Source organism: Corticium candelabrum, chromosome 4, assembly GCF_963422355.1.
Source record: "Corticium candelabrum chromosome 4, ooCorCand1.1, whole genome shotgun sequence".
Lineage (NCBI taxonomy): Eukaryota > Metazoa > Porifera > Homoscleromorpha > Homosclerophorida > Plakinidae > Corticium > Corticium candelabrum.
Genome location: NC_085088.1, coordinates 6253134 through 6270077, shown reverse-complemented (window position 1 = coordinate 6270077; position 16944 = coordinate 6253134). Strand labels below are relative to the sequence as shown.

General features: G+C 40.3%; 1 protein-coding gene across 1 annotated transcript; it reads right to left on the bottom strand.

The window, feature by feature from the left end:
- Window positions 1-847: 847 nt before the first annotated feature.
- Window positions 848-16855, bottom strand: LOC134178764 (engulfment and cell motility protein 1-like). The gene is made up of 24 exons (XM_062645654.1): window positions 16746-16855; window positions 16639-16679; window positions 16495-16564; window positions 12709-12759; window positions 12560-12652; window positions 12430-12506; window positions 12268-12367; window positions 11751-11839; window positions 11539-11683; window positions 10354-10404; window positions 10167-10289; window positions 9804-9911; window positions 9604-9705; window positions 9313-9418; window positions 9112-9248; window positions 8834-8905; window positions 8682-8779; window positions 8571-8622; window positions 8456-8516; window positions 5225-5326; window positions 5076-5152; window positions 4924-5010; window positions 4807-4851; window positions 848-1123 (listed from the first exon to the last, which is right to left on the bottom strand). The coding sequence occupies exons 1-24, from the start codon at window positions 16839-16841 to the stop codon at window positions 968-970; spliced, it is 2139 nt and encodes a 712-aa protein (XP_062501638.1). The 5' UTR covers window positions 16842-16855; the 3' UTR covers window positions 848-967.
- Between the last annotated feature and the right edge of the window lie 89 nt (window positions 16856-16944).

Sequence of the window (16944 nt, the reverse complement as noted above, 5' to 3'; positions counted from 1 at the left end):
TACCATAAAGAACAACAGTCTAACCAGCAGCTGTAGCGCAACCGGTCACCATGAATATTTTTTTAAGTAGATATACCACCATGATAGCCCTCGGAATACCGACTGCACGGATAGTCATACTATCCGACATACTATAGTAATTCAAAAACCAATCGTTTTAATTTCAATTCACCAAAACCAAAACTAATACTAACATCACACATAAAATTATACTAAAACTAAAACACCCTGATTTAATTTTAGTATTATAGGCTCATTTATTTTAATTGTTTCTGACAATAGTGTGATATTATGTGACCCATGTGCCATTTTCGTAAAGAACGCGTTTGTCTGGAACTCCACCCACACACTTTTTCAACAGCGTGGAAGGTCTTCACACACAAGGAACCCGCAATAGACTATATCTGACTACCATTTAGAGAGAGAAGTCATTGACTCCGAACAGGGCCTATATCTGTGTGTGACTCTGGCCTATATACATGTATGTCTGTTTTTGCCAATATAGCAATTAGATCAATCAAAGTAGAAGTGAACATGTAACCTGTGTCATAGCCAATGACCATTAAAAAGGAGGTTACTCTTAATGTACTCATTCAATTCTATAGCATTAGCCTGTCTACCATGAAACATTTGGCATGAAGTGCTTGTTCACTCACACACATGACCATTCTTGCACTCACAGAAATGTAATGATTGCATGCGTAGCTAGGCTACATGGTGTACCTGTTCTCATATTAGTAGCATGCATACTACATGCATGGAGTTTACACAGATATAACTAAAACTAAAACCAAAACTAAAAATTAAATGTAAGACTAAAACAACTGGAGGAGGGGCAACATATGTATACAACAAACCACAATAAACCATGATTGCAAGGTCACAACTAGCCAAAGCCTAATGGCAAACCATTACGTCAATTATGTAGGTTTAGTACAACTCCAACTTCCAGTCTGTGTTCTCACATTCAGTCATAATGGTATGCAAAATTGAAATTAGGAGGATCAGGAGGAATGGGTGGTTCTTTGTCAGGAATAGGTGCATTTTCAACGTCAAGAAGATGCAGTTTCATCTCCATGTTGAGAAGTGTTTCAATCTCGTCTAGTGCTAGTTTGTCCTGCATCTAATAAGCAAATGACAGTATTGCTAGTCTATTATAATACAAAACTTGCCATATTGTAATACATACCTAAGCAAAATTGTGCATGTGATGAAGGTAGTGTGTGTGTGTGTGTGTGTGTGTGTGTGTGTGTGTGTGTGTGTGTGTGTGTGTGTGTGTGTGTGCATGGAAAAAGCTTTTGACTCTACCTAGAGATGTTCTTAGCCTACTTTGAAAGAGAGAGGCATTAAGGAACAAGTTGTACAATTGATTGTTGACATTCACAATGGAACACATTGTGTTGTCAAATCTAAAGGTGAGAAGTCCTCAAACTTTGAAGTTACAACTGGTGTACGTCAGGGTTGTGTTATGTCTCCTGTATTATTTAATCTCGTCATGGACAAGATTGTACACAAAGCACTAAACAAAGCTAAAGTTGGCGGAGTAGAAATTGAATACATGAAAGAGGGAAGTCTCTACATGAACTACGGAGTCAAAGGTCAAGGAACCAGCGTCATTAAAGCTGCTATGTATACTGATGATTTAGCTATATTTGGGAAGACCTTGACTGAACTACAAAAGTTAGTAGACAGTCTACATGAGTCTTGCTGTGAATGGGGAATAAAAATCAGCATAAAGGAAACAAACGTTTTGAGCCTTGGTTGCGAGTAGGCAAGTATTCTTCTTAACGGTTCTGTTCTTGAAAACGTTACAGAGTTTACTTACTTGGGGAGTATCATGAGCCAAGATGGTGGATGCAATGATAAAATTGATGTTTGTATAAGCAAAGCAAGTAAATGTTTTGGTTCCTGGAAGAAACCAGTTACACAAGTTACCAGTTACAAGTTTCCGTTACACAAGCAAACTTGCAACGCTTAAATACATTCCACATGCAGTGCATTCGATCGATTCTACATTCCACATGCAGTGCATTCGATCGATTCTACATTCCACATGCAGTGCATTCGATCGATTCTTGGCGTCTCAAGATGGAATAAAATCAAGAATTCGGACAATTTAGAATGAGCATGGAAGACCCTATTGTTATGACAATAAGACAACGACTGCAATGGCTGGGCCATCTGCTGTGCATGATTGACAATCATGCCCCAAAACAACTACTTCACAGCAGACTTAGTAATACAACAAGACCAACACATGAGCCTAAACAAAGATGAATAGATGTTGTCACAAGAGACCTCAGGTCATTATGTATCAGTCTTCGTGATGCTGATGGTCGTGCTGCTTGGAGAAGCGCTCTTATGCTGCATTGCCAAAACCCACAGTGGGTATGGTGGAATCACAGTCAAGGTGGTGGTGGTGGTGGTGGTGGTGTGTGTGTGTGTGTGTGTGTGTGTGTGTGTGTGTGTGTGTGTGTGTGTGTGTGTGTGTGTGTGTGTGTGTGCGTGTGTGTGTGTGTGTGTATTAGCTATCGTATCAACTCTTGGACATCTCTGTCTCAGAACATCAAGAGACTGCAGGGTTTCTACAAACGTTGCTTACAAACCATCTTGGGCATATCAGTAAGAGAGAAGCAAAGGAATACTGATGTTGGAGCTGAGGCAAGTATTGAGACTGTGGAAACAATGATCAGAAAGAGCAGGCTAAGATGGTTAGGCCAAGTAGCCATGATAAGCCTCACAATATTCCAAGGCAATTGCTGGTTTGCAAGTTTGAAGAGGATCAAAAGCTGAGCTAGATGAGTCGATGTTGTAATGAGAGATTTGAAGAAATGTAAGCTCAACAAAGCACTGCCTAAGATCGTGCTAAGTGGAGATCCATAATGAACGCTGTAGTTACAGAGTTGAATGAGGAAGCTGAGGAAATGGAAAAGGCGAAGAAAGATAAGAGGAAAGAAAGAAAGGAGGGGAAGCAAGTATCAGATCAGACTGACTTTAGAGTGTACTCAACCTGGTTGCACTCTTACAGCCAAGAACAAGGCGGGTCTTGCCAATTACCAAAAACAGAAACATGGAGCAGCAGCTCAAGAGATCATCCTCTGTTGTTGTCACTGCCACCAAAACTTTAATTAAACAGCCAAGTTATAGAAATTATATGAAGTTCTGCAATCAAAATCCAAACAGAGTCAAGAGATCACGCTGTGGGCAATGGAGTCTTAAGAAGTGACCAAATCAATGTAGCATGCACCACTTAATGAAGCGAAGGCAAAGGCAGAACATAGATGAATGGATGAATGGATGGATGGTGTGTGTGTGTGTGTGTGTGTGTGTGTGTGTGTGTGTGTGTGTGTGTGTGCGCACGCGCGCACAAGCTAAAGCTCAATTGGTTAGTGAGTGCGTTTGAAGAATGGAAACATCCGGGATCTTGCAGGGTTGCAAGTTCAAGTCACAGTGATGGCAAGCTATGGCATAATTTCCTTGGGCGAGAAATTTAACACACAATTGCCTCTCTCAACTCAGGAGTACAAATGAATAGAGAAGCACTATATACAGTGCTGAACCCTCGGCTGGTGTACATGCACACTACATGGCGCTAAGACATGTGTACAGTGTAAGGCAAGAGGCACAAATGCCCATGAATTTGACACCATTGAAAATCCCCTCACGTGGTATTTATTATGCCTACTGTGTAACGTATTTACACAGCTATCCGTCTAACCGCAATTTTGGTTGTCGTAATGAGGTGACCCTAGAGCCCAAAAACATTAATGTGAGAAAACATGCACGTGCACACGTTGATTACGCGTCTGTTCACTCTGACTTTGGATACCATGACAAAAATGAATAGAGACGCACTAGCGTACTTACAGGTCAGCCGAGCCGCTTTGTCCGACAAACAGATGCCGTCATGGACAATGCATGTTCCCCTTTGTAAATTCCCGTCAAGCATCAAATTTCTGTTGAAGACAACACTAGTGATTTTTGCAACAACACCGAAGCCACTCAGCCACGCACACCAAAAATTCAAGCTGTCAGACTGCAGAACCACTATACAGGAACATTGTGGAACAACCAAAACGTTACAAGTCAGGTACAGCTAAACCTTCGTTCCCTAGACGCCTCACTGTTGTTGGGGAAACATAAACGTGCAAATGTAAACTATAAGCGTTGCTTCTATGTGCCAAACCCGCGAAGTAAAGAAATATAATTATATAAACACCATGTACAAGGCGGATGCCTGATGGCCAAATTCTCAATATAGCAGCTACTAAATAAAGAGAGGTGGAGCCTCATGATGACACCACGTTCATCTATTGGTCAGTAATGACACCACTTCTCGTCTTTAGTTGGAATAGCTTCATTTGCATCTGCGCTAATCGAGTACAAACACGATCGGTTGGTCGCACGTCAACAATTACTATACCCTTAGCTCAGATATCCGGGCTTCGGGTAATGAGTACATGGTCTTTGACTGGGGTGGCAAAGGTCTCCGACTGCGACAAAGTTCATCAGCCACTGAGGGCTGGGTGGAACTTCGGGTGCCTACACCACAGTTGGCGCCGCAGTCGGTGCTCCTGTGAGCACCTGGCTAGGCTCCAGGAGATTGCTTAGCACAGCTCATACCTCCTGCTTAGTGCACAAGAACCCAGCCATCAGGCTGGAGGAATTACCGTTTAACGGCAGCTCCTTATCCATTTGCCATTGCCATTTGTGTGTGTGTGTGTGTGTGTGTGTGTGTGTGTGTGTGTGTGTGTGCACGCGCGCATGCATGCATGCACACACATCATATGCAGACTAAAAAATTACTTGATGATGAATAAGCACTCTGAGCCCATCAGTCCAAATTGAAAACTGCAACGACAAAAATACTATTGGCAGCTACCTGACATGAGAACAGAGTCAATAAAACTCAAATGCACTTACAGTCCTTTCATCTTGAGCAACGAAGTCCAAATGTTTTTCATCGTCAATCATCAAAGAAAATGCCAATTCATATGGTGGACTTGCACCCTGACCAAAGTATCAAGAAATTACACTTAAACAAATGTATAAATGTAATACTAGTGCCAACTCACTGGAATGATGCCCTTCGTACGTCTCATGTGAGGACACTCTCTTCCAAATACAAGTTGCTTTACCTCACCAATGGGAACTGCAAACAATAAGAGTACAACAACCATTTTTATTACATGAAATGACCAGCTGGTAATAATTACAGCTCTACATTTCGATTGCAGACTGTCAACAGATGGACGTGACCCCTCATCTGCTTCACCATGATGCAAAAGTTTTTTATTTGGTGATAATCGACAGTACCAAAACATTCCTATCACAAATTGCAGTAATGCAACAATGCAACAATGCATCAAGTCGGTCAGATCACAAATAAAACAACACTGAATGCATAGACATCTGTCAACCACACAAGAATGAAAACCAAAAGACAGTCAGCTAATGCAAACAGAATAACTAAATCGGCACATTGTTCAACCAATATTTAAACATTCAGTAGTACATTTTTATTCCTTCATTTCTCTTGAAATGTGTCAGGTCAAGTCATTCATTAATCTCAAATTTAGACCATTCAATGAAAACTGGTAATACAGTCTTTACTGCCAGAAGATTTAGTAGCACTTAAAACTTCAATATACAATACTACATCTAATACTGCTGGCAATTGCTGTACCTATGTCAAGAACTTGATATCTGTACTTATCAGAATTAACGTATGATCGCTCATCAGACAACTACTACACCCTTAGCCCGGATATCCGGGCCTCGGGTAATAAACAGCAATACGGGCTCCTGATTGTTCATAGAGCTATAATAGCAGATTCCTTGTACAACCTACAGGTATGCAACTATAAACTGGATACATTCCATAAACCTGTTATCAAAGCTATCTGTACACTGCAAAGAACTCTAACATCATTTGATATACTGTATAATGCCAATACTTCGCTTTCTTCCTTATATACATGAGCCACGTTGGCCTAAAAATATTCAGCACGCACACAAAAAGTATACCAGTCCATAAACTGTCTAAAAGCAGAACTGTTCCTAAAAGAAGCATGAAACTGCAGTAAACAAAAAGTTAGACCAATAGAAAAGCAAGGTTATCAAACAAGGTTAAAGATTCCAAAGAAAGCAAAGAAGAAATAAATCAAGACACCGACAGTATTATGAATCGATCAATATGCCAAGAGAGTCATAACTTGCACTTCAGAAACAATACAACCACAACCTGTTGCATGCTACATTCTCTTCATGCCATTTTGTCATAAAAGTACATCTCTTGTGTATACGAATTTGATCAGTATACTGCACATTGAGATCAGAAAAAGCGAACTATAGGTCTGTCTAACCTGCTGCAACAAATACAACTAGTAAATGCTCGGTTAGCATTGTGTTTGGCGAGCATGGTGTTGTGTCTTTACCTATTCGCATAACAATGGTTGCATTACGTAGCAATAGTTTTTGTCAAACAAACACGGGAACTTAGGAAACAGACTATCAGTTGCTCTTCTATAGTATTTTGCGTTCAATTATCAGATTCAGGTGTTCAATTATTCGTTGCTTACGGCTGTTGTGCAACTAAATAACTTACATAGTCTGCAGTTGGGCAGCTGCTCAAATATCATCATTCATCAGCTGTCTAGACGCAATAATTTGTAATTAATCTTGACTTTAGTGTGAATTTTTAGCATGTATTGTAGGATTTCTTTTGCACTAATTTTGGTGTCCCACGTTTCCATGGAGGTCTAACTAAGCTGTTGTGAGTGAACTAAATCTACATATCTAGGAAGCCTACAATAACGCCTTGCTCCGTGAATCATGGTGTAATCCGCATACTTTGTAAATCGGGCGTCTTGAGTGATACCATGCAACAGTCCATCATGCATCGTAGCGGGTTTTTAGCTAATCAAGAGCTCAAATTTCACTACTTTGCCTTCCCACCTTTCTTGAATCAATCATTTATTGTTCAGCTGAAACGTCAGTGAGCATCCTAGAAAGACGTCATGAAAGAGATGTGCAACTAAAATAATTATTTCTATATTTGGTACTTCTAATTAGGACAGAACATCGGATAATTGAATGTCAAATAATTGAATGCCTGAATCTGATAACTGAACGCACAATTTGGATAATTGCTAGCCTGAATCGGTTAACTGAATGCCGAGTTCGGATAATTAAATGCAAAATACTATAGTCGTCTTCAATTCTTCGTTCACGCTTCAATCGTCTCACTCGTTTATGAGATAGTCACGTAACAATGATCGCATAGTCATATAATGACAATGGTTGCGCAGCAATAATTTCTATCAAAGTAACGTGCGGAAACTCAAAAAACAGACTTTTCTCTTCTTGTAGCTTTTCCTTTTCATTCCGTTTGTCACGAATCAGTCTCCTTTGCTGTTTAGTCGCGTAATGAAGCAAAATCGAGAGTCGTTTGACTCTTCTCGCCAACAAATTACAATTGAGTTGACCCCTCAAAAGGGGTCCCTTGCTTCAATTTTTAGCGCAATGTTACGGAGTCAATATCGCATTCATCTGGCATTGTCGTTTTGTCGATTCGTCTTTCTGTTTTGCCGTAAATCCATATGACAAGTGCTGACGCACGTATATATATATATATATATATATATATATATATATATATAAATATAATATATCTCGAGCTCAATTGACATGACAAGAGAGAGGCTCGCTTCGCTCGCCAATAACATACTGGATTGCAGTCTATGCAGGGGTGCATTCGATTTGCCCATTCCAACCATTCTGGAATACTAGGAATATGGAAATAATCGTTTGATTTGCATTCTGGAATGATTGGTTTACTGTTCTCGGTAAACCACATCGTTGACCAGTGTACTCGGTTTATAGGTTTACTAGCGGTGTGAGAATGAAAGGAATACTTGTTTGTTTTGACCAAGCCACAAATCATACATGCGCAATAGCTTGTCATCCATGACAACAGACGTACAGAAACTACTGCACAAGCATCACACACTTCAACAACGCACACTTCATTCTGGAAGCAGTTTGAGTTGAGTAAGTGTTCAATTTGGAATAACCATTATCTCCATTCCAGAGTGGTTGGAATGGGCAAATCAAATGCTCCTCAGTTCTAGCATAATGGCAAGCTGGAAGTGGAAAGTATTTCACACAATGCTAGTGGGATTTGAGAACGTACAAGATATAATAGTAAAACTTGCACATTAATCAAACTTTCATTTTAAAAAACAAAAAAGGAAAATAAACTTTTAAAAAAGATATTAAAATAATTTATTGGCAAAATTTCTAGTTCACTCTAAAGCAAAAACCTGCCCATACACATAAAGTCAAGCAGGCACTGAACCAATGCCACCTTTTGGCAAGGAAACCCTAACCTAACAGTTTAGATAACCTTTGTACGACGCAAACTACTGAAACCACACTAAAGAAAGTTGCAAACCTCTATGCCTCTTAGTAGTATACAGAGGAAAGTGAGTTCCTTCCATCAAATATGACAGCCTCTATAATTACACGAATTTCAAAATCTTCCTCATTCACACAGTTAAACAAACAACCTGCTCTTGTACCAAAGACACTATCTCTGGCCGAATTTGCTCCCTAAGTCGCCTAGAAAAACAATTCATGTTGGCACAATTCAAGTGCAAGAGATGAAATCAGAGTATTACACGACAGGAGGAGCCCTTGAAGTTGAATCTTCAATGATTTTCTTCTCACTGTCAATAATGTCTGTTATTTTTTGGTATGTCAAGCTATAGCATATACTCTACAGATACAAAGATGAGCAAAAATTCAAATATATTTGCGACACTGCCTTTACTCGAAATTGCTCCAGTGTCAAAGGTTCGTCACTCAATGCACCAGTTATCTGCCTTCGAACAATGGTCATAACCTGTATAACACACAAAATGTTCCCACCACACACAAACTGTTGCCTCGTGTGATTGTGCACATTCAAATGTAACGTTAAAGCTTGCTAAACAAACAGACATCAATACACACAAACATCACAGTCTCACTATGTCAATACTGCACAATATTACACAATTCTAGCAGTCTCAGGTATGAAGTCTAGTTGCCCATAGACAGAACACTTACTCTGTCTAAATCGTTCACTGTTGCTCGCATCTCTCTCCAAGTTTTGTTCATCAAGTTGATGCAGACACAAAATATTTCCATAAAGGCATTGTCACAAGCATAAAAAACAGGCATATAGTCTTGACTTGTCTCTGAAGCTGTATTTAACAATAAATGGTCAACTTATTAATATATCACATCAAAATGTACTAAAACACATACGAGGTTCGCCAACTTTCAGTATCTCACACAACATTTTGGTTAAGCTGATGCTTGCTCGAGCAAAAGGACACTGGTACTCGCCACGTGACAAGTTTTCTGACACCCACTGGCAGCAAAACAACAACAATTATGTCACAAAAATGTACCAAATACATGTAACCCTTCATATCAATGAGAAGGTCAGTTGTCAGAGGTAACGGGTGTCCACAATGATTTACTCTCAGAACAGTACATGTAATATCATCAGCCCAAAAAACTACAATCGCATTGCAATAATGTACAAAGACACACCTTGGCACACAGATCTCCTTGCTGTTTTGCAAAGTAGACCATAGCATCAAGAGCAAGCACACCAGGTGGAGTTTCATTAAAGTCAGTCCATGGATTCTCATTCTGTGAAAAGAAACAAAAAATAAAATTAACTGTTGATATCAGCACAAAAGCAAAATCAAGTAAGTGCAATTGTTCACATGCACGCACAATGAACTGACCACAAAACCAAGTCTTTTCCAGTGTGACTGTTTCACTGGTTGAGAAGAAGAGCTGTCAGCATCAGGAAAACAAGTTCGTGGCAACAACTGAAGATTCTGCATGTCTTCCTGTGTTGCAAAAACACAAAGCTATACCCATTAAATTCTCTCCTCTCCTGTTCCACACACACACACACACACACACACACACACACACACACACACACACACACACACACACATGCACGCACGCACGTGCACACACACACACACACACATGCACGCACGCACGTGCACACACACACACACACGCACGCGCACGCACGCACACACACACACACACACACACACACACACACACACACACAATTTGTCCATTTTTACCTTATTATCAGTATCAAACTTGGAGACAGCTCTCAAGTGAAGTTGGCCAATAATGAGTACTTGAAAGACATACAGTTCGTGCTTCATTTCCTTGTGAACTGATGTTGATCGACTTAAAACACTCTACACCAATTAGAACTCTTAGCTATTTCTGTTTAAGCAGAACAGCAAAAAACGACCAAAATACCTTTCTTAATGCTTCACGAATACTCTTCACAGTAGATCCACTTGCAAGCATCTATATATCAATACAAGTGATGAATGCACCATACAACAAGTGCTATCTTATCCACAGATGTATCTGGAAATCCTTATAGTTAACCATTCAGCATAATCAGGGTTACTATTCAACTTGTCACACAAACATTCTACACATAGCTACACATAAAACTCAGTACATACTGATTTCTATATCTTTCACTTGCATAAAATAAGACTATGAGAAAACTAGAAATTACACGTCAATACTCATAATACAATGCAGACAGAAAGAAAACAGAAGAACCACTGGATAACTAGGATATCCATGTTCTTGCACACTTGGTATTGTAATTGAGCAATGGCTACGCATGATTGTGTGTGTATGAGCTAATCATATACGCATGTGAGTACCGTATTACTCCGCATTTTGCTGCATGCTGGTATAAGTGAGGTTTACCCAAACTTACACGAGGCAGTTCTGGTAACTAAACTGGCATGCCGGTATAGGATGGGTAAGTGCTGGCGTGATGGGTGGTACTGGTGAAGGCGAGGCGATAGATATTAACATCCACGCACATAATCCATGATGGCAGAGCCGGATGGGATGGCACTTTCGAGAGGCAGGAGAGAGGTATGATTGCCTGCAAGAGCATCAAACAAGCATTGGAGCCCACAGTAGTCTAATATGTGGAAGAAAATCATACACCATTGCCCCAAAACTGCGCGTACTATAAAGCAGTCATTTGACTCTGCACTTTGCTGCATGCCAGTAAACCCTGGAGTATATTGGCACTCTGGTTTACTTCGGCGTATACCTGCATGCAGCAAGATGTAGGGTAATACAGCATGTATCCATTCTTGGTGGTAGTCATAATTCCCATTGGCCATGACTTTCTGCAAGTGCTTCTCTTTACAAAGGTGTAAAATATAACCATGTATTTCATGTGGCTGTGAGTCTGCCTGCCTGCTCATTTTTGTCCCAAATATGTCCTGACAGACAATGAGTACTGTAATCCTTTACTATTGACACTCTGAGCTCTTAAATGAGATCTGATACATGCATACAATCTAACAATTGTATCAGAAACAAACATACACCATGGCTATTAACTAAAAAGCGTTGTCAAACACTAAAGAAAGCATAACTGTTAGAAAGGTGAGAAAGACTTACTTTTGCTTTAGCAGGAGGAGCTTTGAGCAGCAAACCATTTATCAGTCCTATGGCATTCTCTTGTGTATCATGAATGTGACTGCTGATATGCTGAATAAGGTTGTCTATTCTGACACCATCAGCAACTACCTTACATAAATTAGTACTGCAACACAACACATATACATTCATACTACGTTACAGCTTATCATCACATTTCTATAGCAACCAACCTGTTGAGTGTCACTGACTCTAGAACACTCAGTGACTTTGCAATGAGAGTCTGGTCCTGTACATCTCGTTCATTTATGTACGACAGCAGCTAAAATCATACAAACATTTTTCATGGTGCATGTGAGCATGTGTGCTGTTGTTACTTACATATGGATGTGCACATGGTGTGTGTGTGTGTGTGTGTGTGTGTGTGTGTGTGTGTGTGTGTGTGTGTGTGTGTGTGTGTGTGTGTGTGTGTGTGTGTGTGTGTGTGTGTGTGTGTGTGTGTGTGTGTGTGTGTATGCGTGCTCGCGTGCACACGCACAGGTATTGAATTTCACTATTTACAAGCAAAAACTATGCCCTAAGCCTAGTTGTTTCAAGCACCAACATCATGACTGAATTGGCCTATACACTAAACATGCACAAGTATGAGATAAAATACACTAATTTTGTCAACCACACCAAGTTCTCTGACAGACGTTTATTCATGCACCGTAAACATAATAAGCAAGATAAAAAAATCATGATGAGGACCTTGTGAACAAAAGGCTGTGTGAGCGTATCCCATGACACAATACTATGCTCCATCAGCTCTTGAAAAGCGGTCAAAGCATGACCAAGCAAACCCGACCCGCTATGAGAATAAACCAAAGCAATGCTATACGATAAGCAAAAAAAGCATGCTACGTCACATACACGCTTTCCGTTTCACCCATTCCAATAAGTTGCTCTATACCTGCCAAACGAATGAATTCAGATGCAAACGTACTATCCTGCAAACACAAATTCAATAACACTTAAGACAAAATATGCACAAAACACATACTTTAGACACATGAGATAAATGCTCCAACGACTTTTTCAGATTTTCTTTATTGCTTGACCTCAAACTATCGCTCACTGCCTGTGCTTCCAGCTCCTAAATATTATAAAACATCTATTGATAGTTAATGAAAGAAAAACATCATAACCAACGGGAGACGTGGTAAGCTTCAACATGTGACCATCTTTAATGGAATTCCGATTCTAAGAGAAAGAGACAATCAATAGATAAATAGTCACTACATTTTGCAATCTGGAAATTATATAGTTGTTCACTACCTATTTTAGCATGTTACATAAAGCATGTGTGTAGTATAAAGGTGCAGGGTCACGCTCAGACATGCACACTGCATCCCTTTGAAAAGGGTGCACTTTTCAAACACTCAGTAACCACGAGGACTCAGACGCTCTAATTTGCACTGAAGGCAAAGCTGACTAAAGTCTCTCTATGGCCTGAATTTGAACAATCAAGACGTTGCAGTATAAGGTTGCGTTAGACCGTGACTCTGGTAGCTAAATTCTAGTCTTTTTAGATACGGTTCTCGGAATTTTTCTTCTAAAACCTCAAACTGAGGTTGCTATACTGAAGCTTCGATAAAATTTGACAAGCATCATCGTACTTTGAGCCAGATCAGAGTTCCTTACGCTCTGCAAGTGACCAGAACGCACACATCACGTTCCCGTATGTTGCATCTGCTGCAGTCACATCTTTCTCTCAGAGTAACCAAGCGCACTGAGGTCACAGTAAGCACCAAAAATTTGTATTGTTTAAAAGCTTACACTCCTGCCGTTCCCGTCAATCGACACCTAAATAGCTAGATTTGCAGTAGTTTCGTCTAGTGACCTTTGCGCATTCTCAACATACGAACAGTATTGAAGGGCTTACTGACAATCAAAACTGACTTTCTTGCCAGGACACTGAAACATATGTTACGTATAATAGCTATAATGCAAAAAGCTACCTCGAGATCGGCTCAAGTATGTATGTCCGACCGTGACCCTGCACCTTTAATGTAGTGATTAATACAAACAGATCTGTAAAGCTGTTTTCAATTCTCTGCCTATTGGAAACATTTAATAAGCAAACGTGCAACAGGTATGCAGCACCTGTTCCTAACCCTAACTAAGAACCGGCCTTCTGCTATAACATCAAACTAACCATCCAAAGGTTTACAAAACCTAACCCTAACTAAGAACCGGCCTTCTGCTATAACATCAAACTAACCATCCAAAGGTTTACAAAACCTAACCCTAACTAAGAACCGGCCTTCTGCTATAACATCAAACTAACCATCCAAAGGTTTACAAAAAAGTAACCAGCATATCTTAAAACTCAAATAACATCTGGACATAGTTGTGATGCAATGGCAGTGTATGCAAGCTAATTTGCTGTCTCCTTGTGAGTACAAAAATCGAGTGTCACTTATCCGAACCCCTTGGGACCAAACCCTGTATAACTGAAGCTGGTACGAACTCAACTATCGTTCATATTATATATATAGCAATTTTTCCACATTAGGTATACTGAATGTAGATGTAGAATGAACGTAGATGTAGAATGAATGTAGATGTAGATGAATGCAGAATACAACGAGAAGAAAAGCTTGAACTCACTTTCAAACTTGTTTCAAGAAACAACTGACATGCACGTGGATGTACATGCACTTACACGTGTACGCAGCTGACCAGCCACGTGATCACCCACGTGACAAGCTTGACTTATCGGATAAGTGACACGCGACTGCACTACAAAACAATTATGTGGTAAGGTTGAGGTAGCCTGACTCTAGGCTTTTCTAACATTTTCAAATGCAGGTGTATCATTAGATCATATGCATTTTCACTAGTCAAATGTTGCAGCATGGTATCACTTGCACTGGTCAGTACATAGTAGTACGTCAGTTAACCAAACGCGAAGTGCCTCCGGATGCCCTCTAGAAGTACGCACTATAAACTGTCTCACACATGCGCAACATATAACTACTTCTCATTATAACCTTATATATAGAGTGCAGTCAAGTTTGAGTGTTTGTGCAATTGCTGCTCAGTATACATGGATTCGGTATAATTAAATGAGTGTGCATGGGCAGCCTCAGAGAACGAGGGACAGGTACCAAAGACTTCGGATACGTGACATCCCAGTGTTCTCCCCAGAAATCTTAGAAGGCAGAGCGGAATACTCCATGAAGTGGGCATTACCCAATGTCACGCCCAATGGCAGCTAAAACTATATTTTACAGGTCAATGAGGTTCAACTGTGTCAAGCTCTAGAAATTTATGTCGACAGTGCGCGGGTTGCTTCTATATAGAGACAGCTGATTCATGGCACGAGCGGCTTTCATGCTCTTGTAGACTAGATAGCTTTCACATCTTTTAGTTCTAGATTGTGTCTTTCGACAAAGAGAGCACAGCAATGACTGTGTCTCCTTTCTGCCTCACTACAGAAGCCATGGGAAATGATCTAGCCACTGGCGATCTACTCCAGTCGTCCTGTGCTTCATCATGATCAGTTGCCATTCATTTTCTTTCAACAATGCAGGTGTTCTTATCTTCGACAGCGTTGCTCGTAAAGAAAGAATCAATTTTTTAGTAGCTCTCTGCGATGCCGACATGACATGTGCACTTCTCTGACATGTATACATATACCAACTTGCACGTGAACACCAGCTGGTTAATTTAAGGGCTGCATGCGTGGGTGTAGTGTTCCGCACAATTAGATGCCACCCGCTGTCTTAGTTAATCAATTTAATAAGCTTACTTTGAGATCCTCAAGTCTTGGCATCAGGATGATCTACCTTACCTGAAAGCTTAATTGCTTAGAATAAGGCAGAGCGGGCAAAACATCCCGGGGAGAACACTGCATCCTACTGTATCATATAAGTGCATCAGATTAAATGCATCACTGATAACAGTTTACTAAGAAATTCCTTCCCTACAAAACCCTATTTAATTAACCATCTGGCAAAGCTGCAGTTCTTCCACAAAGACATTACATGCTGTCTATAGTAACCCAATACAATGTTTGCCACTGTTGACAGAAGTTCACACATAAATTAAAACTACACATAAAATAAGAAAGACAAACAAATATCACATAAACAATAAATGTAACATTAACTGTAGTCTAATCGTATTTGCAATTGCCTTGTACTTTCACTGTTTATTAACGAAACTGAAATACATCTACACAATTCTGTACATATATAGTAGCCAGCAGACATCAATACATCTCAAAATAGGTAACATGATGATATCAGTCACAGTCTTATATTGAACACAATTAGACTAAAGCCCTGTCCACACTAAACCAGAATGGATCGCGATCTGATCGGGATAGCGATCGTCCACACTGCACTCTGAAACGCTACCTCCGCCTCATTTTCGATATCACGTGACTGATGACCGATGTGTACGTGTGGCTTCTTTGCTTGTGGAAAGCGCTGATACAGCAACGTAATGTGAGCAAGAACAAAGATGAGTTAGGAGTGCTAGACGTGCCGACTACAAGTGTAGCGTTCATGGAGGTAACACCCACTATTTCTAATTGGATTCAACCGATCGCAATCGAAACCACCTCGCGATGTGGATTGGATTTATTGCGATCGGATCGCGATCCAGTTGCAAGTGTGGACAGCATTGTGATCGGATCGCAATCCAGTTGCCAGTGTGGACAGGCCTTAATTAAATGTAATTTAATCCAAACTGCTAACAATTTGTAAATAACATAACTAAATTGTAATCAAAATGCAGTCAATTATAACATCAATAGTAAGTTGCAGTCAAAGTTACATAGTTCAGGTCAAAATCAACTACAAGTTTCATTTAAAATAATTATTTAAAAATATATATACCTACCAATAAAAAGTATCCATCTGCCAAGATAAAATAAAAACCACCATGCAGGGTGCAAAGACACGTTGTGCCCTTTCAGCAGCTCACCTTTTCAGTAATGTACATGTTGGAGTCGAGGTGTGTAAACGCATAGCGATCCGGATCTGCCACCGACCAGCTAAACGTGCAAAAACGGGAATTGAAACCAAAACGGCTCGGCCAGCATCTAGACCAACTACAAATCAAACTAACCGTTCACAGACATCACGGATGATAGCAGCAAGAGGCTTTTTCTGAAAGTATACGTTGAAGAGCAGTTACACGCGTTACGCAACGCTGTGTGTGCCTTTTTTACGTACCTGGTCGAACTCAAACAGCAACGGAGTTCTACCCTCTGAATGAATTGCGAGCTTGGTTATGCCTTCTTCCCTGTGACCCCTATGAGCATGAGCCATGGTTGTACCTAACGCGCGCTAAACTTACAAAGCATGCGCAGTACATACAGTGCTCAAGTAGTCAATACTGTAGGCTCAGCAGGAATTTACACAACGTTTGAAG

Bases quoted from the DNA above. Each gene is read 5' to 3' on its own strand.
- LOC134178764 (XM_062645654.1), bottom strand. From the start codon at position 16,841: ATGGCTCATGCTCATAGGGGTCACAGGGAAGAAGGCATAACCAAGCTC. The intron at 9,706-9,803 runs GTCAGTTCATTG...TTCTTTTCACAG, and splicing joins GGAAAAGACTTGGTTTTGTG to AATGAGAATCCATGGACTGA. The intron at 8,623-8,681 runs GTAATACTCTGA...TTGTTTTTCTAG, and splicing joins TCAAGGGCTCCTCCTGTCGT to GCGACTTAGGGAGCAAATTC.